Source organism: Mangifera indica, chromosome 19, assembly GCF_011075055.1.
Source record: "Mangifera indica cultivar Alphonso chromosome 19, CATAS_Mindica_2.1, whole genome shotgun sequence".
In the NCBI taxonomy this organism is placed as follows: domain Eukaryota; kingdom Viridiplantae; phylum Streptophyta; class Magnoliopsida; order Sapindales; family Anacardiaceae; genus Mangifera; species Mangifera indica.
Genome location: NC_058155.1, coordinates 4,137,157 through 4,161,710, shown reverse-complemented (window position 1 = coordinate 4,161,710; position 24,554 = coordinate 4,137,157). Strand labels below are relative to the sequence as shown.

The window sequence follows — 24,554 nt, the reverse complement described above, 5'->3', positions numbered from 1 at the left end:
GTAATATTGTAATTTATTTATTTATTAATAAAAGGACTTTATTATTCATTCATATTAATACTTGTATAATATGTTTATATAAATAATATGTAATTAAAATGGTAGAATCATGACGAGAAGACCAAATGACTGATTGTGAAAACTTTATGAACACATTAGATAGTCATTCTAAAAACATTTATAATCTCAATACATAAGTAATAGTGATGAGATTACCATTGTTAAGTGACATTACTAAAAGGTGGTGATAGTTCTCACATGTTAAAGTTGTTAGTTGACAACTTGATATAATATATGAGTGCACATCATTAGACCAACCTGACAAGAAGATTTCCATATAGATAGTTGTTTCAGTATCTATAGAATAAATCTTTTAACTCATTGGGGCATGTGATATTTAGACTTGAGGTCACTAAACTGTCTCGTACAAATATTAGTATGGTTTGATGTCACCCAACATGTCACTATAATTAAGGTAACCATAAAAATAGTGATTAACTATATTAAAATTTGTATGAAGGTTATAGTGGATTAATAGAACATTTGTTACTTTTGAGTATGAGAAGTGATATCTCAAATGAAAAAGAATTTCATTTTTTTAATTTGAAATTTTCATTTTGTTGCCCTTGTTTTGAAGGTGTAAAAATTTTGAATTACCAAACTATGAATATTTTGTCTACATCTTATGCAATCAGTGATCACACTCGCCAATGAGTTCATTTACTTCACATCAGACAATGAATTTTGTTGTTTTACGAGTTTATTAAAACATTTTAAAACATAGTTTTTATTTGAATAGGTGTCTCTTTCTTGTTCGTTTGTGATGGATATTTAAGCTAATCATTTTCATCTATGGATGAGCTTGGATATTTTTGTATTAGAGGTGATCCTGGGCATATTTAGTTTGACATAACATAATACCATTTGCACTTTTGTGAGCTTCAAAACCCAAAAAATAGTATAATTATGAGATTAGTATGATTCCAATTGAAATCATACCGGAATTATATTAGAAGAGTGCAATTCAACTGAAATCGTATTAAAACAGTGTGATTCAACTATAATTATACTATTAAGATGTAGTTTTTGGTCCTTATTTGCAGGGGAGTTTTTGGTCCCCGTTTGTGCTTATTTTAAAAGTGAAGATCCAAATTTTAGGGAATAATTGTCATATCTATTTGAAGATTACATTAACCTTATTATCCCTTGGAGAATGATTTGAATGATAAAAGTGTAAAGTAACCAAACAAGAAAGTATAAAAAACGATATATCAAAAATAAATTTTTTATTTGATTGAAGCAATGGTTATGAAACTAATTACTAAATATGAGGTTTTACATATTTTGTGTGAATTGTTTAATTTTGAAAAAAACTATTCGACTTTAATAAGGGTTCTTGTCAATTAAAAATACCTAATTTACTATAGATAATAATAAAAACATATTCATTTTATCCTTAAATTTTTAATATATATTAAACTCAATAAAACTATGTGTGTCTCTTTGAATACGTATTTAACATGTGTAATTAAATAATTAAATAATTTTAAATTAAACATAAAATAATGCATACTTATTTAATAACATATAATAAATATATTAAAAATATATTCACATACTATTACTCTATTAAAATTATTACATCTATAATAGACCTAAACTCCAAGGGTATAAGTGTAATTATATGATTGTTTTTTCATTTAAATTAAGGGGAAAGGACTATTTCCCACCCAAATTTTAGCCCAATCTCAAAGTCATACCCACGAGAGATGAAAAACTCAAACTTTCACTGATGGCAAACTTCTGTTAATTTTTTCTATTAAGGGGAGGGGTAAAATAATTATTTTATTGTTTATATTAAAAATTATAAAATTTATTACTTTTCAACCCCCATATTTTAAAAAATAACATTTCACCTTTATCTAAAATTTTTAAACTTTGAAAAGTAACATTTTGACCCTCAAACCTAGGGTTTTCGTATTATTCAAAATGCAATTGCCCCCCATAACTTTCAAAAATAGTAGTTTCACCTCCACTCTTCAACTTCATCTTTCAACGTCGTCTTCGACCTCCTCTTTCTCTTGGTGGATGACAGTGGTGCGACGAGCATCTTCTCGTCGCACGATACGACGAAGAGATGGAGATCTCTTCGTCACATGGTGCAACAAAAAGAAGGAGATCTCTTCGTCACACCACCTAGATGACGAAGGATAACACTTCCTCATCCTTCGTCTGTTCTTTTAGATCTGGACGACTCTTCATCGTTCAGATCTAGACAACAAAGATTCATCATTCGTCGTCTTTTGCAGTTGGAGAAAGGAGATCGATGGAAAGAGTCAACTGTCAGTGTTGGCCAGAGAAGAAAGCAAACCTTAGAGGTGAAATCTATACTTTTCAAACTTTGAAAATAGGTTGAAATGTTAATTTTTAAACCTAACAGGGGGAAATGATAAAAATTTTAAAGTTCAAAGTTTATAGGTAAAATAATAATTTTACCCCTATCTCTAACTAAAAATTTAGATAACAATATAACTATGAATAAGAGTTTAAATTTTTTATCTCTTATTAGTGTGACTTTGAGATCAGGTTAAAATTTAAGTGGAAAATAATCCCTTTCCCTTAAATTAATTAGTTAAAATGTGCTATCAGTGAGTACAGACATGGGGATGAGAAATGGGCTCACTTGAAAGTTGAAAGGACCAAAGTGGGCTATTTCTTGTCGCCCATAAACAATATTTAAAAAGAAAAAAAGAAAAACAACTCATTAATAAAGTGTTAATGTGCTGTCAAAATTCTTTCTAAGTCAGTCAACTTACGGATATGACCGATAACTAGCAAACAAATATTATTTCGCCCTGCAGCTTCCAAGTAAATCTAGAATAGGACACCTTTCCTCTTCGCCAAATGGGAAATAAAGATAAATTTATTAATATTAAATATTCAATAATCACAATTAAAATGTAAATTTTCTTCTACTATGATGGGATACCAACACATCTATCATTCTACTGATTTCTACACAATACTAAAATTAAGTGACCCTAAAAAATAATTTAAATAACAAAATAAAAGATTTTATATGTAAGAATATAGATTTAAGTTTGATTTGATGATATATTAAAATTAAAATTAAAATTTTGATTTATTTAATAAAAATTTATTTTGTTTCATATAATTGATTTAATTTCAAAAGAAAATTAAATTCATACTTTGATGCAGTGTCAATCCGTCGGGGCATCTATTGATGTATTTTCTACCGAATCTCCCAAATTCCATGTACCAGCACACTCTAGGCTGACCCATGAAGTCTTATCATGACACATCTACTTATCATTTTAGACTAAACAATACTTTTGTCCTTTTCCCTATTATGATAAAATCTAATCCACTCACTATTAATTAATTATATAATTTCAATAATTACAAACCTCGCCTTTCCTAAAATTTTGAACCCCTTCAACTTTTACTAAATAACACTTTCTTCATTAACATTTGCAATGTTTAACCCAAGAATAAATAATATTATATAATTTAATAATTTCGATGGCATTTTCACAATTATATGTCCTAAACTTTTCATCCCGATTAATATGATTATAAATCATATATAAATTTATATCAGTTGATCTTTGATTCATTTTTTCTAAATCTAATGTTATGTTAATACGATATTTTATATTATGACTCATTTCAATTCCAAATTACTATAAAATTTCATATATTATTCTTTTGGAAAATTATAGAATTACCATAGAAAGCTTATAATTATAGTTTCATCTACATTTAGACAATAGATTGAATTAGAAAGTTTTTATTAAAAATATTTACAAAGATTATAGGTAAAACAAGATTTTCTAAAAATAATGGGTTGCTTGTAATTTGAAAACATTTTAGGATCTCATAGCCATAAAATATTAATTATTCGACAGAACATCAGAGTTTGTTTTTTTTGGTTTTTAAGTAAAATATCGGATTTTCCATCTAGCCTGAAAAACCAGAGAGAGAAGTCTGTGTGCGTCTCTTTGTCACTGTGAAATGGAAGCCGATGTTTCAATTTGAGTTTAAACTGAGTCGAATAGTTTGTTAATTTGTGTAGCAATTTCAAGGAAAAAAAAAATCAAATAGGAATAGAAACTAGCGTTTATGTGATTTCTGTTTAACGGGGAAAATGAAGAATCTGACGGTGGTAAATTTGCTTTGCTTACTGAGTGTTTGTTGGATGACGTCAGCCAGTGTTGTCTTAATTGGGAGCAACGTTACTCTTTCGTTCGATGACATTGAAGCTAATTTCGGTTAGTTTTATTTATTTATTTTATTTCTGTTTGGCTGCTCAGAAATCTGGGAAAATTTGGGAATTTTAATTTTTTTAATTATGTGGAGCTAAGGTGTGTTTAAGTTGCTTTCAGCTGAGCTTTCAAATAGAGAAAACAGTACAATCTAATGAATAAATACTTGGTTTTGGAGTAAATCGAATTAAAGGGTAACAAGATAATGGTTTCTGTTTGTTCATGGTATGATTTTCTGGGAGAAGAAATTAAAATATAAATTCGAGAGATATTTATGTGCATATTTTTTTAAATTCATATGTATGTTACTTGATTAAGTGTGAATGTGGGTTTCTGTATGCTGAGGGTTTTTTTAATTTAATTTTTTTTGTGGTTGTTAATTGTCGTTAAAATTGATTGTTTCAGCTCCGGGGATTAAAGGGTCGGGTGAATGTGGGGTATTGTACCTAGCAGAGCCTCTTGATGCATGTTCAGACTTGAGTAATAAAGTGGAAAACGTTTCAAATAAGATTGCCTCATTTGTATTGATTGTTAGAGGAGGTTGTAGCTTCGAAGATAAAGTCAGAAAAGCTCAAAAGGCAGGGTTCCAAGCTGCCATTGTCTATGACAATGCTGATGATGGTGTGGTTGCAAGTAAGGATCTCTTTCCTTTATCCTTTTTTGTCGTTATCTTGAAGCATGATCATTGCTGACTGAGATGAAATAGCAAGGTTTATTGATTGATCATACACTTTAGCCCCCTGGATAATGATATCCAAGGTAGCCTGCTTGTTGCATAGGGAATGATGTTAGTTGGATTTGTATAAACGTCTTCATTTTGCTTGATGGACTATGTGTCTAGCAATTTTACCATCAGTCCCATTTCTTGTGAAAGTTAATGGCAAGACATTTATCTAAACCTTGAATTGCTTCAGTTTATTGGTTACTTGCCAAATTTGGAACTTTAGGACTGTGTATAAATTGCATTCCTGGTCTTGTTGGGGTTTGCATAAAGCAATGGTATTAAAGGTGGGGGAAATATGAAGAAATATAAGCAACATAAGCTTATTAATAAAATAGGATTAATATTTATTGATTAAAAACAGTTGATGATAATATATATTTTAAGATTTCAGATCCATAAAAGAGTGAACAAGTTATCCACATTTGACCTAAGATTAATCTTACTATTTCTTGTATGAATGGGATTCCTAAATTCCAGAACATAGGAATTTTGTTTCATAAAACTTGGGATAATTTATATTAGGCTTAACTACAGATACTATCTTGAAATTTGCTAAGCCTCCCCAAGAATTTGTAAAGTTGTCCTAACCTTTCCTTTAAATTATCACAGATCATTCCTGAAGTATAATAAAATTAATGATAAACCCTTCCTTTAGTCGAAATCTTTCTATCTTCTCAACCAAACGAGCATGACCTTAATTAGGCTAAAACTCAATGGAGATGAATGAAATTAAAAGGTCTCAATGACTGAATAAGAGACCAGATTTTGAAAATATTGCTTTCATGCAAGTATTATGGATCATGCAATTCTGTTCTTGCTTAAGAAGATGTTTATAACTCTTAAACTCGTTATTATTTAACCATGGAAACAATAACAGTTCTTAAAATCACGGAATCCTATCAATTGCTTAAAAAAAGATTGAGTTTTCAAAGTTGATATTACTTATCAACAGAATATTAAAGTGTTTTCTATCAAAATTGCAACAGGCTAGGTTATAAAGCTAATTGTATTTTTTCATGTGAAATGATGACAGACTTGCAGAACTGTGCGACAATTAAAAAGTGATTATTATTGATTGTGAGGTAAAAGGAATATGCCTATATTTGTTTCATGAAATGCAATGTTTGTGCAATTGATGAAATTGAATGGATGTGGTCCCTTTTTCATGTCTGTACAGTGAATATGAACATATGATAAGCTTTAGCTAGTACAACAAACTATATACCACAACTATTTTATTTATTTTATGGATAACAGGATGCATAGCACATCTTTTATTTGGTAAAATTTTGAGTAATTTGATTACATGAACTTTTCTTTTTTTCATTTAAAATTGAAATTGAAATTAGAATATTTCCTATCCTGGCAGCCACTAATTTGTACTCTTTGAAACCTGCAGTGGCAGGAAACTCTACTGGTATAAAAATACATGCTGTGTTTGTGTCCAAAGCTTCAGGTGAAATACTTAAACAGTATGCTGGTTCAACTGACGTGGAGCTCTGGATAATACCAAGTTTTGAAAACTCAGCATGGTCAATCATGGCAATCTCTTTTATTTCCCTTCTTGCCTTGGCTGCAGTTCTGGCTACTTGTTTCTTTGTACGCAGGCATCGTATAAGACAGGAACCTCGCTCCTCTCGTGTCCGGGAATTTCATGGGATGAGTAGACGCTTAGTGAAAGCAATGCCAAGCCTGATATTTACTGCTGTTCTGGAGGATAATTGTACCTCAGGAACCTGTGCCATATGCCTTGAAGACTACAATGTTGGGGAGAAACTCAGGATCCTGCCATGTCATCACAGTAAGTCTACTTTGTTAAAGATGATATTGTATGCTAATTTTTAGCTCTGCATAAGCTATATTTGTTTTAGTATAGTTGCATGGTGTTTAGCAGGTTCGCATTTTGGATGATGCTTTGTGCAACAGAATTATTGTGTTGATATTCCTATCCAGATTCTTTTTTGCTAATTTTTTAAGTACATTGTTAAGCTTCATTAGGTTTTCCAGCATGTTATGGTTTAAGAATCTAGTTAAGGAAATTAAGCGGTAAAATTATACTAGTAGGTACTCCTTGGCAGCATGGATGCTATTATATTAGGTTATTGGCTGTGGGCATCTCAAAACGTATTGATGTGGCATGTTACTTTCGGTCCGAACACCTGGATGGCAGTTCATTTTTTACCCTCTTTACGACTCATTTTAGTTATTTTTTGAGCTTCATGTGGTGGTATTTTTCACATGAATTTGTGAAGTTAACATAAACAACGCAAGTTAGGGGTGTAATCAAGTCAAACTAAGTCTATGAGTGCTTGGCTCAAGCTCGACTCAATTACCTTAAGGTAGGGTTTGAGCTCATTGAGCTAGTAAGATTTCGACTTGAGCTCATCGAGCTAGTGAGATCTCAACTTGAGCATGAGACAAGATTGATTAACTGGAGCTTAGCTCAAAATATTATATTACTCCCCTTAATATTATTATATTTAAGCCCATAACATATATAAATAAATAAATATATATATATATATATATATATATAATTCCCCTATATTTAAAGACAAAAATAAGATCTCAGGGGTATAAGAGAATTATTTGAAGCCAGGTTCAGGTTTAGGATGTGTCAGTCTAGGCGGGAAAAAATACCTGTCACAGCTCTACAGGCCAAATTGCCACCCTTAATTGTGAAAAAGGATTCATGTAACTGATTTCTAGCTACGGTTGGAGTTGTTCTCTTTCTCAATCTTAATGTGATGTAGGTAAACAATCATATGACATTTGTTCTTAGAATTGACTGTTTACTTGTAATGAGTGGTAAAGTGATTTTTATGGATTAATTCATTAGTCTATGCAATCAAATAAAAAATAAAACAAGTAAATTGGAGATAAAAATTACACAGATGAATAAATGGTATGTGTGGCTTTACTGGCTAGGTAGTGAGAGCAAAAATGTTGCTCCTATATGATTGCTGTTTGGCTGTATAGAATGGCTTTAAAGTAGATAATCCTACTCTTTTTCATATACTTTGTAAAGTTGGTGACAAATATATCTATCTATGTGTCTTTGATGAAGTTTTGTACTAACATTCAATTAACTGTCTATTGTCTTTTGAACCCTATGCATGTTTCATTGAAGAAATTTGCTTAAACAAGGTGATAGATATTGTTTTTGTTTTTAGGTAACTGCTAAGTCAATTGCAAACATCATCTTTTTCCTTGCCTAAGCTAATTTCATTAGAAAGTCAAGCATCTCAATTTCCACAAAAAGTTCCCATGATCAGGAAAAATTAATTGAATGTTAGTATGAACCATCGTGGAACAAGTATATTTGTTACCAACTTCCCAAAGTATGTGAAACGACTAAAATGATATATATATATTTTTAATCTTATTTGGAAAGATACTACTTGTTTAATATTGTTTTGCAAAAAGCTGAGATTAATTGTTTATGAATTGTTTGTGAAAGCTCTAAATTCTAACAAATTAGGCATTTGTTATTTAGCATGGTATCAACATTCGAAGTCAAAATGACAAATGAAAAATCATTGTTTAAAAAAAAAAAATGTTCTGGTCACTTGCTAATTAAAATAACAAGTAACAAAAAAGAAAAATATATTTTGGATTCGCATGAAATATTTGACCCATGCTCACTAAGATTTCTCTTATTGACTTTATTATCTATAAATATAATAGAAAACTTAATATAAAGTTGTTTTAATTTTAATTTTACAATTATTTAAATAGTTGGTAGAAATGTCAATCTATACACAATTTTAAATAGGAGACAACTGCAAAGCTTATTAAACTCAATTTAAAGGCTTAAATTATCTCAAAAATGGTTGTATTGAGAGTGGATGGTAAGTTTGGGGTTTTAATCAATTTCTAAAGTTTCAAGAAACTAGTTAAAAACCACTTCTACTGAATTCTATTAGTTGGATGTTTTAAAAATTATTTGAAATAGTATATTTACACTTAATGCATTGGCAATATGATTAAGCTAAACTTCTTGATAATAATTCAAATCTGGACGTCTGGATTTGTGAAGAACCCTGTAGATCTTGACTTGTCAGTGAAACTAACCTAAAACTTTCATTTTTGGGATTGTGATAATATTTAGTTGGATGGATTAGATCTTTGTTGTCAGCTGAATTGGTCTGCTTATAATACATATATCATATATTATCTTTTAACAATCATATGTGGGCAAGGTGTATGCAGTTTGATCATTTTGATTATGTGCCCCTCCTTTCTCTTTGAGCATTGCATGCTCTTGTTTTGATATAAGCACATGCCTGCTTTCTCTTTTTGATAAAAAAGTCAAAATATCTTTGTTTGGCTATATACTATTGAGGTACTGTGGAATCACATGATAAATTGGTCACGTATTTTTTTTTTTTTTTTGGGGTAAGTAAGAGAATTGGTCACATATTGTTTCAGACTAATTTGTGCATGTGCTAGATAAGGCATTTAGAGTGGTTCTTCAGAGTATATGCATTTATCAACTATTTTGTACAAAAGTTAAATGAAGTCTCCATATTTCATTGAATCCAATGCTTCTGCATTTTTCTTTAGTGTTCAAGTCTAAATATTATGCCTCTGGTATTTCAACAGAATTTCATGCTTTCTGTGTGGATTCTTGGCTCACATCATGGAGAACCTTTTGCCCGGTTTGCAAGCATGATGCAAGAACTAGCACTGGCAATCCACCAGCGTCAGAATGTACACCATTGCTTTCATCAAATGCTTCCTCTGTGGCCTCATCAACTTCTGCTATGCAGATAGTCCCATCAGTGTCACGATCACCTTCTATCTCACATGTTCACTCTCTTACTTCTACTCCTTACATTCCTCAATCTGTTGGGTCCTATCGTCAATCTCCTTGCATGAGTGTTAGTCGGAGCTCTGTAGATCTCAGAAATGCATCCTCCCAAAGATCACATGCTTCACATTTAGTTTCAACCCACTCCTTGGGTTACCCATCTATATCACCTCTTAACTCAAGATACATGTCACCATATCTTCCAAGCCCAAGCAATGGATCACTGAGTTTTGTTGGTTCTTTCTGTCATCAGCAGCATCCACTGCATTGCTGCGAGTCTGCTGCAAGTATCTCCCCTTATACCTCTGCTCATTCTCTTCCTGAAACTTAATTTCAGGTTTTGAGAATTTTGTACAGAGCAATTGAGTTGAGATACCCGTATTTTAACAAAGCTAAGAAGTAAGTGAACCTAAAACCGCACATTCTTTTGATCTCAATTTCATATCTTACAGCAATATGTCATGTCATGCATGGGTTCTTTCTGATTTAATGGGTTGCCTTTTTGTTTTTATGCCATATTAGGATTTTTATATAAACCGTCTGTTGTACATTGCAGCATAAGAATGTGTTTTTTGTTTTTATCTTTAAATTTATAGGTGTGATTCAGAAAATCGATGCTTTACAAATTGGTACAGTAAAATTGAGTGTTGTGATGTTTGGGTTTTATAGAAAGCACTAACCATTAAGCTTTACAGAATTTGCAATTTGGATATGCTCATTCTTCTTAATGTTATTGGTGACTTTGTTTTTGCTCTTTTTCCAATGTAGTTTTCTCGCTCAAGTTCAAATGTGTTGTTTCTGTCTTTCTGATTATCGTTTTGGTTTATTTTTTCTCATCTATTCTACTTGAAGAATCCGGGTTAGATGGAATAAAATCTTCTTGATGCTTAGTGTAATAAAATTTTGACACAAAAATTTTAAATGTATTTCTAGTAATTCCTCAAATATCTTTAAAGTCAATAATTTCTTCTGTATTGGATTTTATAAATCAATGGTCAAAATTGTGTTGAAAGTTTGTGCCAAAAATTTGTGTTCCAATATCTTTGGCACTTAGAATGCTGCATTTCAAACATTTATAAGAGAGGAGGCTGTGGAGGGCCTATGATACTTATAAAATGTTAGGGTAAGAATGATACACTCAAATATTCTTCTTGTTAAGGGGCTAAATAATAAATTCTCAAGCTGATAAAATTTCACAAAAAACGAAGGCTTGATTTGGGAGAGCTTTCACTTAAGATTTATATCTTTGATTGTAGCATAACAACCAATATATTTTTGCATTAATAGTCTTCAAAGAGAGAGAGAGAAAAAAAAAAAAAAAGCTCTGTTAAATTGTACCGAGTACATATTGTAATATTAGCTTGGGAAATTAGGGGGTGTCCGTTGTTCTACCCAATACTTGTAATCCAAAATAAATTGTGATAGAAACATTGCTATGGTTCATATACCAAGCAACTAGAATCAAAGAAAAGGAGATAAATGATATTATAAACCCTGAATTAAGAGACTATTTATGTTATCAAAAGACTGATGAAAGTGAAGCTTTATACACTAGTGCAGAAGGGTTTGAAAGAACTGTATATAGCTCTCAACTCTATTACTATCATGATGTCATCCAATGAAACCTTTAAGAAGGCCTTTCTAGAATGGTTCAATGTTGAACTTTTTAAGGCAGGGACTACGTTAGAAGAATTCGTCTTTACTTTACATTGATTGTAGGAGGCGTATGCCCTCACATAGAATTCTGGAAAAAAAAAACTCCGGGCCCAAGAATGCTCATCCTTGGCTAAGATTCATAAAATATCCCAAAGATATCTTCGGATAGAAAGCTCAACAGCTTCCTTAACGCTTGCTGGATCAAAATCCTCAACCAAACAAGTTAGATGGAAAAATGTAGGATTGTGAACGTAAAAAATAAGGGAAGAGATGATCCAAAGAGAAATCCTACTCCGATTGCTCACTTCAAGGAGTACACTCCTTTGGTCACCCCAATCAACAACTTTATTCAGTTTCATGTGATACAAACACGTTCTCTCAACCTAGCCGATTAAGGGAGATCACACCAAACAAGATCTCAATAACTTTCCTTGATATTATAATGTCATTGAGCAACTTACTAATGAGCGTTTGTACCTTGAAGGATGCTATGGAAGACTTTATCCGAAGAGGATATTTCTCTAAGACCTTCCTCATAGAAACTGATGCTTGTGGGAAGGGCACCAGAGTCGTCTTAATGCAAGAAGGCCACCCCATTGCTTACATAAGCAAGACCCTCTCACCAAGATCCAACTTCTCTCCATTTATGAAAAAGAAATGTTGATCATCCAACTTGCTATCAAAAAATGGGAACGCTACCTTATGAACCAGCCTTTTATTATTAAAACATACCACCAAAGCTTGAAATACTTGTTGGAACAGAGAGCAACTAACCTACACAGCAAGCATGAGTTGCTAAACTCATGCAATTCGACCGTGAGATACAGTTTAGGAAAGGGAAAGAGATCCAGATAGTTAATGCTCTGTCCAGAATTCTGGGAATGGAGGTCCACGGTTTAACAACCACCATCCTACCGTCCGAGTTCCTGTAAAAGGTAGAACAAACATGGACCACTGATAGTAAATCGCAAGTTGTAATTTTAGCTAAAACTCAAGATGAAAATGCCTAGAGCCAATATTCATGGCAATAGGCAGATTGTTAAGGAAGGGCAGGTATGTAGTTGGATTGGGTGTTGGTAAGGCTATAGTCGTATAGACAGACCTCCCTGTATCACGGTTGATCAAAGCTCCAAGCTAAATGTTTCAATTCATTTCAGGTCACTGATACAGCTGGTCTGGTTTCATACAAGTTACGGTTGCCAGCTGATTTCGCGATCCACAATGTTCTTCACGTTTCTATGTTGTGTCCTGTCCACACTCCGATGTAAGCCTCCCTTACCCTTCCCCAAACTCTAATAATTACTGACTTAGTTTTGGAACTAATCCTTAGCAAGAGAACAGTCAAAAGGCACAATGCAGCTGCTGTTCTACTCCTCGTTCAGTGGTAGGGGCTCGCACCAGACGAGGTTACATGGGAATTTGTCGATGTGATCCACGCTCGATTCCTCGGTTTCAACCTTGAGGACAAGGTTTTTGGGGGAGGGGATATGGATACGAATGTGAATAGCCACTCTGATAAAACAACGTAGAAGGGTAACAGTCTACAGGAGGGACGCAGATGATTTGAATTCTATACCAAAACACTACGTACGGAGACTTAAGCAATTGATGAAGGGAGGAATCAGTATCGTTTTTGTCAGTCACTGTTGTTTTTAAAAAATAAGAAGTATTCCACAGGTGTGAATAGATTAATGGTGTCATAGATACAGCATACAAAAAGGATATATGCATTGCTGTAATTATGTTATGAAGTGAAATAATTGAACAATAGTACTTTCAACTCTTAACTATTTCTGAATTTCTTCTACAATTTTCAATCTGGTAATTGACTAAGGTTGAGCTCGAACCACAAAGCACTTTTGAAAGCAAGTATCAATCACTCAACAACAAATAATACTTCTTTGTGATGTTAACAATTATTCAGACTGATCCTAATACAATCCAAGAATCGCTAGCATTTAGTGTGAAGAAAGGGCGAGGACATTTCCAAAGGGCAATAGAAGAGGATGAGAACAAATTTCACTTACCGATGACAAGTAATCAGTTTTACCAGTCGTCCAAAGATCCACCCACATCAATCAAAAACCTCTGACCAAGTTTTCTTTCTTTTTGGGCTTCACCCCATGGAAGCCATGAAGGGCAATCTTGGAGAATTAAAGGAAACTAATAGGCTCAATTTGAAAATAAAAAACAACCCATAAATCATGAAAAAGATAAGTAATCGGACAACAAAGAAAATTATTCCGGGGGAAATTAATACATGTAAACTAAAGCTTTTAGATTACAGGAGTTTATAGTTTCTGTGAGAGCTTTGTTGTCAACGTGCTTGTTATTCCGGGGCTGAGTAGGCCAAGCCTCGAGCCCGGCCAATATTGTTGGGCTATTTTATTTTTAAATTTAAAAAATTTTATAAATTTTTTGGATCAGTGAACCTGCTATTATAACAAACCAAAAATGTTAAAAAAATAATAAATTTATTTTTGAACTAGCTTGCATAAGGTTTATGGGTTGACCTATTAAGAGCCCATAGGGACACGGCCCGAAGGCCCTAGGTCTTGCCCCAAACCTTGAGATTTTATTGAGTCGGTCCGATATGAAAGTTCGTCAAGTGGCAAGCCTTGGCACAATCCAACACGTCTTTTAAAAATTAATAAAAATTATAACTAATTTATCATTATTTTAAAAAATATTATAAACACTCTTAAAATTTTAAATTTTTTGATATACAATTATATTTCATCATCATTTTCTTTTAAAAGTTATATTGACTCATATTAATAATATATATCGTATCAAAAAATATGTATCATATTATGTGATAAATTCGTTATATTGTATTAATTTAATATATCTTATAATATATATTATTTTTTACATATATTATATCGTATCTTATCGTAGAATGTATTATGTATCATAAAATATTGATAACTATGTTTTTAATGACTAAATATTTATTCTCTCATTAATTTTTTCATTAAAATCCATCTTTTTGTTGCAATGAATTATGCATATCATTGTTCATATTTTGAACCTTGTAAACTGTGGATGAATATCATGTTTTTTAATTAATTTTATTTTCAGTTCCACTATATCTTATGATATTTAGAGTCCACAGTGAAGTCCAACAATGGGTGTCCGCTACAAGTGTTATTGAGGTAGCATTGTCAATCTATTGTATGAGCACTTTGGTAGTGTCGATTAAGCATGCCATTTAGGTTGCTACTTCCAAAGGTGTAGTGTGTTGCCTCCCAATAACAACGATGGGTTGATTCTCTAAGAGTGACAGCGATAGTGAGTTATGACAATGACTTTCATCGTTTATATGATTAAAGAAATTCATAAATCAAGTAATCTTTCTACTTAGTAATGTCATTGAAAATAAGGATAGTTATTAAAAAGAAGAGATTTACGAAGAAACAAAGAGAGTTTTTAGTTTATAGTAAAAACCCTCTTTCTAGCGTTAAATTATTGAAAATTGTGCTAATGAGATCTACACCAAATCTATTAGATTTGAATGCAAAAATATGAAAAGTTAAGATTGAAAGTGATAACACTTATTGTTTTTACATGGTTTGGCTAAAAAACTATGTAAGGATCTATATCTACAGTATATCTATTGATATGAAAGAATTACAATAACTTAAACTGTGTTAGTTGTCTCTCTCACGGTTCATATTTACAATAAGAGAATTATATTAAAATAAATAAATAATTATGAATCATAATATAATAGTGGTTTTCGAAACTTAAGAAAGAATAAATGCACTTCATCAATTATTATTGAAATCTAGGAAGATAGTTTCATGAAAAAAAGAAACATATCCTTTTTGAGATATTGTTTTTTAAAGCTTTTGATCTTTAAACTCAAAATCACTATTTTCTAGTTATTAATCATTAAATCGTTCTTCGATAATTTCTAAAAGTTGATTTTGAATATGGTCTCTTTAATACTTTTAACCTTTTTATCTCCAAGTAATTTTTTTTTAAGTTGTTAGTTACTAAATTGTTCGCTAGTGGAATAATTTTCAAAACTTTGAATATGTTATTTATGATGTAACAATTAATATCAATATAAACTCACCACACTTGACAAATAAAAAAAGATATTATAAAATCACTTTCCTTTCTGGATTTTTAGAAATCATACTATAATTACAATTATTACAATTTTAATCCCAAAATTATTTTTAAAAATGCATCCTTTTCAGGCAACCTCAAGCGCTACGCCATGACTTCCTCAATCTAGGCCGCAATTATCTTGACTGAGTTCAAGATGATTTCAAACGCTAGGCCATTGCCACCATGCAACACCACCACCTCAATGGAGGTGGCAGCCACATGGAAGATCAGGAAGAAGGTTAGAGGTAATTTCATACCATTTACCAAGTATTTGTTAAATGATTAGTCTTAATTTTATTATAATTATATTTTTATTTATTCTTTTTATGATAAAAATATTATTATTTTAAATAAATTAATCTTTTAAAAAATAATTTAATTAATTAATTTTATAATTTAACAATATAAAAAATTCTGTTATATTATAAATATGAAAAATATTTTAGAAAATAAACAGAGTAAATACTTTAACAGAAAACATGTCACTATAACTAAATACAATACTAATTTATATATAGTAATATTTTTAGAGTATTTAAGTAAAATAATATCTTAGTATTCCTGTAATATCACTAAACAAATATAATAATTATTTATATATATAAATTTTATCAAATATATAATAATTTATAGTAAGTAATATTTCAAATAATTTATCTTTATGGTAATATTTTATTTTTAAGTAGTGTTATATGTATAAAAAATGCATATAATTTTGTACACAAATAATGACATATCATTATATGATTGAGTATTTTTAAATTAAAGATAGAGTAATACTCAATCATATGATAACATATCAGTATTTGTACATAAAATTATGCATATAGTTTTATTGTTTATTTTTTGTTGTAAATTATTGCCTTGAGGGTATATTGTTTCAAGTAATCTTTTAATATCAAAAATAAAATATTACTATAAGAATATATTACTTTGAAAATTATTAAGTATAAATTATTATAATATTTAATAAAAATTGATTGATAAAAAACATTATTGTGTTTAGTAGCAAGTAATAAAATAATATTAAAATATTATTTTACTTAAATATTTTGGTTATAATTATTCTAAAGTATTATTCATGTTACTTGTTTTAATAACTGAAAATAAGAGTATTTTAATTTTCAAAAATTAATAAATAATGATAAAATTGTAACAAAATCAAGATTATCTTGATAATCTTTCAATACCTAAAATAAGGGTGATAATCAGATTATCACTTATATTAACTATTATAACATCATTGATAACAGAAAATTACCAAAATTTAAAAAAAAAAAAAAAGATAATATCAATAATAAAAGATAAATTATCTAGGTAATTTTTCATTACACCCATCCAAATGACCCATAAAAGGGTGTTTGATTCAAATATTAAAATATTGTGATGTGATAGATAATATAGAAAATATTTTAATTACTACATTCTCCTTAAATATTAAAAGATTATTAAGATAAGTTTAATTTTATTACAATTATATTTTTACTTATTAATTTTTTTAGAACAAAAACATGAATAATATTTTCAAATAATTATATTCAGGGTGTTTAAGTAAAATAATATTTTTTTATTTTTTTATTAACTTCAATCAAATACAGTAATTATTTATAACTATCAATTTTTTACCAAATTTTTTCAAACATTCTAAATAATCTATTTTTGTGATAATATTTTATTTTTGGTAATAAAAAGATACATCGAATCAAACGCAGTCTAAAAAAATGTCTTACATAGAAACCACTGTCATATATAATTTTTACAATTTCCACTTAAAGCAAAAAAATAATTATAGTAATAAAACGATTACCTCTTATGACTTTCATATCAACTCCTTCTTCCACTATATATAGTCTTAAATATTCACGAACGATCCATACAAAGTGCTTGAATATTTTTTAAATTTAAGTGAGCAACAAAGTGAAAATAACCATGAAGTCTTCATCAACCCTTCCCATGATTTTATGCCTTCTCCTATTCATCAATTTGTTTCCCATGAAGATGGCTCAATCAGGTAAAAAAATTATCCAAATTTTTAAGCGTTTTATGATTTATATTAGTTTTTAAGCTTGAATTTGAAAACCATTTTTTGAAACATTTAAAATAATTGCTATTAGTGCTTACGCAAAAGTTTTAACTGCATATTTTTTTTTTTCTTCTCAATAATTAAAAAAAATGCATATGAATTTTCAGGTCCCCCTGTATGGGTTCGAAGAAGTGCAATATTTTCAGGGCGTTGTGAAGACAAGGGGCCAGCTACTTGCGTGCTTGATTTTTCAGGGAAATTAGGAGCAAGCAGTATGCCTAAGAATTGCAAATGTAAAAATTTATCTAATCGACATAAGTGCTCATGTCTAGTAGTTTGCCAATTTGGTCAATGTTAATTGACTGCTTCTTCATCTTCAATTACTGATGGTCAAGTTTCTTCTTTCTTAATGTAATAATGTATTTGGAGACTTAAATAGACAAGTTTACTGAATAAATTAATGTGCAATTTATTAGGATTGATTTCTTTTTGTTTTTTTCCTTAATATTTGATTATATATTGCTGGCCATTATTTATCATGTATGAATTATGTTTTTTGAGACTTTAATCTCTCTCTCTCAATAGGGTATAGACACCCGTGAATTCTTCCTACAGAAGCATAGCAAGTCATGTTGGGATCTCACATGAAAGTCCACAAGGCTATCTGACACCGTTCACAAATTAAAAAAGAAATTAAATATTATAAATTTTAAAAATAACTGACGAGGCACAATCAACTGTAGTGTAGTATGCACCTCAAAATTTCATATTTAGTGGGATAGTATAACCTACTTGGCATAACACGACCCATAACACGTCAAACCTTGTCATTTTTATACCAATTTGATATAACATGACTCATAATCAACTCTAATTATAATGTAATTGATGTTACTCCAAATGTGCAACATCACTGGCTGAAACTTTCGAACTTTGTTATTTAAGAAAAAGGACCATTGAATCAACCATTTTGACCAAAGCACCAATAGTAGCGGTAAGTTGTTGAACTTGTTCTTCCAAGATTATTTAATGGGTTACAGTGGCCATGGAATAGGTTAAGAACAAGAGCACCAATGGTCCACGAAGACAAGGAAAAGAGAAAAAAAAAAAAATTGAACTTCTTCCATACGTTTTGTTAATTTTGCAAGGGTATATTTAACCTAATGACATGAATGTATTGACCTACAAATCCAAATGTCATAATAATAAAAATGAAACTTTTAATAACTTTCTTAATTACATTATACTAAATCTGTTAATTATAATCTATATATTTAAATATATTTTTCATGATATTATTTTCTAAACTGATAAAGTTCCTTACATTTTGCAATCCCAAATGTCAAGAAAATTCATTATATAATATTTTTTGTAATATTCACATGTATGCTCAAGGTTATTTTCATCTTTTGTCTCTCATTTTACTTGTTTGGGAGTTTACACGTGTGTGTGTGTGTGCTGAGAAGGGTAGAATGATCATTTCCTGCAAGGCACTTGAAAATGGCTAAGTCCAAGAGAAACACGTCTGTGTATGATGGAGTACATGCCCTTGTGTGTTTGATGATTTTAAATTTTGGATAAGGATGAGTTTCGCAACAATTTTTTGGGAAACTATTATTAATAGGTAACAACATGGACAATTGTGTGTGGGAAGACACATGATTGTGTGTTGTGTGTTTCTAATGATAATAAAGAGAGAATTTGGTATGTTTGGCGCATTCGCTTTTTTACAAACTTTCCAGAGTAGAGGACGACCTGAGGAGTGTTGAGACAAAGAGGAATCATTGGAAACTTGTTCAAGTCACATGAAGATTGCAAGTGTCACTAGAATTAAGGTAAGTACGGTGGCTTCTCTCTTTATTTTTGGTATTAAATAATTGGTGAATTACTTTTAGGTTATTTTGTAATCTTGTTAACATGCAAATGTGTTACCTAATGACTTGATAATTGACTTATGAGGCTACTGTGGTGCTGTACAATTTAGAGATATGGCGAACGTATTTGAGTACATATTGCATATTTCATAGTTAGACGTTGATTGATGATTGATCTTGCTTTGATTATGTTGCTTGGAGAAAGTAAGCAGTTGATCTACCTTTTTTAAGGCTCAAGGATAATGGATTGTGTGCTGTGTATTTCGGTATTTATACATGCTACATTTTGTAATGCAATTGTGGAATAATTATGTTCTCGTAATGATTAAGGGTTGTGTAAATCATTAATTGTGCTTAACTATCTTTGTGGATGGACTTGCGAGTATGAATGGATAAATTGAATTGCTGAATTGAGTGAGGATTGATGGCTATTCTCGTTAAGAAGTAGGATAGAGATAAATAGTAATGATTTTGCATAATTCATAGTGTAGAAATTATGTTGGTTGTTCAGAGAATACAAATTCCAGTTGAAATTGTAATCTGTAGAGTGCAACAAATGCCTGTGTTAGATTTCATATATGTCCATTTGTCTTAGTTTAAAAATAGCCCCTGTGTGTTAGGAATGAATGAACATTTGAAATTAGGAATCCATACACGAGTGTATGGTATGAGAGACACTCTCGTGTGTGATAGTTTAGACTACACGATTGTGTGCAGATGGAACACAACCATGTGTTTTGAGGATTTTTGAGACGCATTGTATGGGCATAGCCACACTTGTCCACGAATACTAAATGACAAGTTTACCCCTAAGAGTTGTGAATAAGGAGGGGAATAAGGTGATTATGGCCCTAAAGAAGGAAAAATAAGTTAGATATATGTTCCAAAGGTGTCATACTATGTATATGATGACACAAAAGATGTTTTGGGGGCCCTCAACTATGCGGATGACGGCATGGATTGGGATCAAAGCAGATCATGTGTGTGTGTATACACACACATGCACATGTCTTTGATCCCACAAATCTTCATCTAAAATTAATGTTTAACTTTTTAAAGACGATGGATGTCAGTTACGGTAGGCTATTTATGAAGAGCAAAAATCATCAAATTTATTGGTAGCCACATGTAAGAATTTAATGCTTTATTCAGCAAAATCATCTCTGATTGATTAGAATTGGCTTATAAATAAAGGAGCTGATGAAGTTTTTTTTTTTTTTTGAAGTAGAATAAGAAGAGAAAAGATTAAGAGCTTACTTAAGAGAGTTTCTCTTTATGTAATTTTTTGAGCTTTCTCTTGTTTATTTTTGTATTTTCCTATTTCCTTTTGAGGACTCTTGAAGATTTTGCCCTTAAGTTTTGTATTTTTTTCCGTTGTAAAATAATTTTGCTCCAACTTTGCCCATAGACATAAGTCACACTAACCAAACCATGTAAATTTGTTGTCTTTCTCCTTATTCTATTTTTTACCAAAATTTTGTTATTATCTTTGTTATTTATCTAAAATATTTAGGGTTCCGATTCAAACAAATTTGTATCAGAGCTAACTTAATCTAAGTTTAGATCTTGCAACCATATTGACAATAACTAAGACCTATATTAAGAAGTTTGACCGAAATGCCAATTTCAGTATGTAGCAGCATAAGATAGAGGCTATCTTTATTCAAGATGGTGTGGACATAGAGCTGCAAGGGAAGGAGAAAAAGCTAGAAACCATGAGGGATGGGGAGTTTGATTATCTGGATAAATAGGCTAGGTTAGGCATTATATCAAATCTCTTTGATGATGTTTTGTGGGAAGTTGCATTTGAGACAACAACTAAAGATTTGTGGGACAAATTGAAGGCACTATACATGAAAAAAAGTGATGTCAATCGGTTTTATTTAAAGCAAAGTTTGTATATGCTTCGTATATCTGAAAGTACATCTATAATCTCACATCTTGATAAATTTGATTCCATTATTATGGATTTGAGTAATATAGATGTTGAAATGGATGATGAAGATAAAGTCATGATATTGTTATGTTCCTTACCTAATCATTTACGCATTTTAGAGAAACAGTGTTTTATAGAAATAAGACAATTTCTTACAAAGAAATTAAATCTATCTTAAAATCAAAAGATCAGATAGATAAGGATATTACTAGGGGAACTAATAGGAGTCATGCCGAAGGCCTGTTTGTCAAGGGTAGACCTGAAAAATAATACATCGACAAAAGTAAATTTAAAGATAGATCTAAATCCAGACACAAGAATTTAAAATGCTATTATTGTCACAAATAGGGATATATTGCATCATAATGCAATAAACTGAAAAATAAAGAGAAGGGCAAAGAGAAAGTTGAGCACAAAAATAGTGAGTTTGTGAGGCTAGTGTTGCAACTGATGAGAATGATGGGATTATTTTCTTTGCCACTAAAAATAATTTAAAGTCTAACAATGAATGGATTTTAGATTCAGATTGTTCTTACCACATGTGTCCCAATAAGGATTTATTTTCAACTTGTAAATCAATTGATAATGGAATTGCTTTAATAGGCAATAACAATATTTGTAAAGTTATTAGTAAAAGCACTGTCCAAATTAAAATGCATGATGGGATGGTAAAGGTGTTTACTAATGTTAAACATGTTTCTGATCTCAAGAGAAATCTCATCTCTTTAGGCACCCTTGAAGCTTTAGGGTGTAACTACACAACTGAAGGTGGAGTTTTGAAAGTTACTCGACACACTTTTGTTGTGATGAAAGCTTGCTGGTCTAGTAGTTTGTATATTTTGCAGGAATCTACTATTATAGGTTTTGCTATAGTCTCTACATCATTTTCAGATTCAAACATTATCGAATTATGGCATATGCATTTGGGGCACATGAGCAAGAAAAGTCTATCTATATTAAGCAAACAAGGTTTGCTTTGTGGACAAAGTACTAGAAAATTGGATTTTTGTGAGCATTGTGTATTTAGGAAGCAAAAGAGACTCAGCTTCAGTTTGCTTGCAATTCACAGGACTAAAGGTAGTCTAAATTATATTCATTTAAATGTTTGGAGGCCTTTGCGTTTTCCATCAACATATGGTGTCAGGAATATGTTGACTTTTATTGATGATTATTCAAGAAATGTTTGGGTGTATTTTCTTAAGCATAAGAATAATGTTTTCCTAACTTTCAAGCAATGGAAAGTTATAATTGAAAAACAAATAGGAAATAGGCTAAACAACTTAGAACAAATAATGACTTAGAATTTTGTGAAGGTGAATTAATGAGTTTTGTAAGAATGAAAGAATTGTTCGACATCAGATAGTTCGGATGACACCACAACAAAATATTGTAGCAGAATGGATAAAAAGAACACTTTTAAAGAGAGCTTGTTTTATGATTTCAAATGTTGGGATAACAAATGACTTATATAGAGGCAATCTCTGAAGCTTGTTATATAATCAACCATGCTCTTTTTACACTGCTTTATTTTAAAACTCCAGAGGAAGTATGGTCAAGTACTCCTGCTAATTATTCTGAATGCATGTTAATGATGGAAAATTAGAGCCTAAGGCTACAAAGTGTATTTTCTTTGGGTATGCATCAGGGGTGAAAAAGTATTATTTATGGTGTCATGATCCCAAGTCACATGAATTTTTAATTAGCAGAAATGTTACTTTTGATGAGTCTTCTATACTACATTTAAGAAAGGCGTTTTCTAGTTCTTATGACACAGATAAAGAAGAAAGTACATAGAAGTATGTAGAGGTTGAAATTGGGAATTTTAGACCTTCTCACTCAAATTCCTATACTACTTAGATAGACTTGGTGGACACAGTATAGCCTACTGATGAAGAACCTAATAAGGAGCAATATTCTATAGCTAGAGATAGACCAAGGAGAGAAATTCAACCGTCACAGAGGTATGTCAACTTAATTGCTTATGCTTTAGCAATTGAACAAAAACAAATACAGATGGTGAATCTATGACCTATTTAGAAGTTGTTTCTTATACTGATGCATCAAAATGGTTACTTGCAATGAATGAAGAAATTAAGTCTTTCCACAAAAATGGTACTTGGCCTCTTGTGAAGCCATCTCTAAAAAAGAAAATTGTTAGTTACAAATGGGTCTTCAAAAGAAAAGTCAGTATCCCATGGGTTGAAGATACAAGGTATAAGACACAACTGGTTGCAAAAAGCTATAGTCAGGTAGTAGGTGTAAATTTTCATGATGTTTTCTCACTTGTTAAACATAACTCTATTTGTGTTCTACTTGCTTTAGTTGCCCTAGAGCAATAGATGTTAAAACAACATTTCTGCATGGTGAACTTGAAGAATAAATTTATATGAAACAATCAAAGGGATTTGAAATTGAAGGTGAAGAAGGCCATGTTTGTTTATTGTAAAAACCTTTATATAGATTGAAATAGTCTCTAAGGCATTGGTATAACACGTTTGATGCATTTATGTTGGGTTATGGATATTGAGGAGCATGTATGATAGTTGTGTTTACTTTCGGAAGTTGAATAATAATTCATTCATTTATTTGTTGCTTTATATTGATGACATATTCATTGCTACCAAGGATATGATAAAAATTCACAAGTTGAAGCAATATTTAAGTAGTGAATCTGAGATGAAAGATTTGGGAATAACTAAAAAGATTCTTAGCATAGAGATCAAAAGAGATCAAGGAGTTGGAAAATTGTTATTGACCCAGAATTACATTAAGAAAGTCTTATAGAGGTTTGGCATGAAAGATGTTAAACCAGTGAGTACTCTTTGTGCAAGTCACTTTAGACTATAGACTGCTCAATCACCATAGAGGAAAGGTATATGGCACAGGTTCCTTACTCTAGTGTCGTTGGGAGTCTTATATATGCAATGGTTTGCACATGTCTCAACATTTCACAAACAGTTAGTATGGTAAACAAACACATGTCTTGCCCAAGTAAAGTTCATTGGTACGCTATGAAATGGATTCTTAGATACTTGTGTAGTATTTCAAACACATGTTTGGAGTTTAGAAGAAATGGTAACATTTTGGTTGGTTTAGTGTACTTTTGACTACGTTAGAGAT

At 31.0% G+C, this 24,554-nt stretch overlaps 1 protein-coding gene across 1 annotated transcript; it reads left to right on the top strand.

Moving 5' to 3' along the window:
• The first annotated feature begins 3,943 nt into the window (after nucleotides 1–3,943).
• On the top strand, nucleotides 3,944–10,573 carry LOC123203318 (receptor homology region, transmembrane domain- and RING domain-containing protein 2-like). The gene is made up of 4 exons (XM_044619644.1): nucleotides 3,944–4,292; nucleotides 4,692–4,919; nucleotides 6,410–6,811; nucleotides 9,616–10,573. Exons 1-4 carry the CDS (start codon nucleotides 4,169–4,171, stop codon nucleotides 10,152–10,154), a joined length of 1,293 nt encoding a protein of 430 aa, XP_044475579.1. The 5' UTR covers nucleotides 3,944–4,168; the 3' UTR covers nucleotides 10,155–10,573.
• The last annotated feature ends 13,981 nt before the right edge of the window (nucleotides 10,574–24,554 follow it).

Excerpts from the sequence above, each read along its gene's own strand:
- LOC123203318 (XM_044619644.1), top strand. The coding sequence starts at position 4,169 with ATGAAGAATCTGACGGTGGTAAATTTGCTTTGCTTACTGAGTGTTTGT. Across the intron at positions 4,920-6,409 it reads TGATGATGGTGTGGTTGCAA|TGGCAGGAAACTCTACTGGT; the intron begins GTAAGGATCTCT and ends TGAAACCTGCAG. Across the intron at positions 6,812-9,615 it reads GATCCTGCCATGTCATCACA|AATTTCATGCTTTCTGTGTG; the intron begins GTAAGTCTACTT and ends GTATTTCAACAG.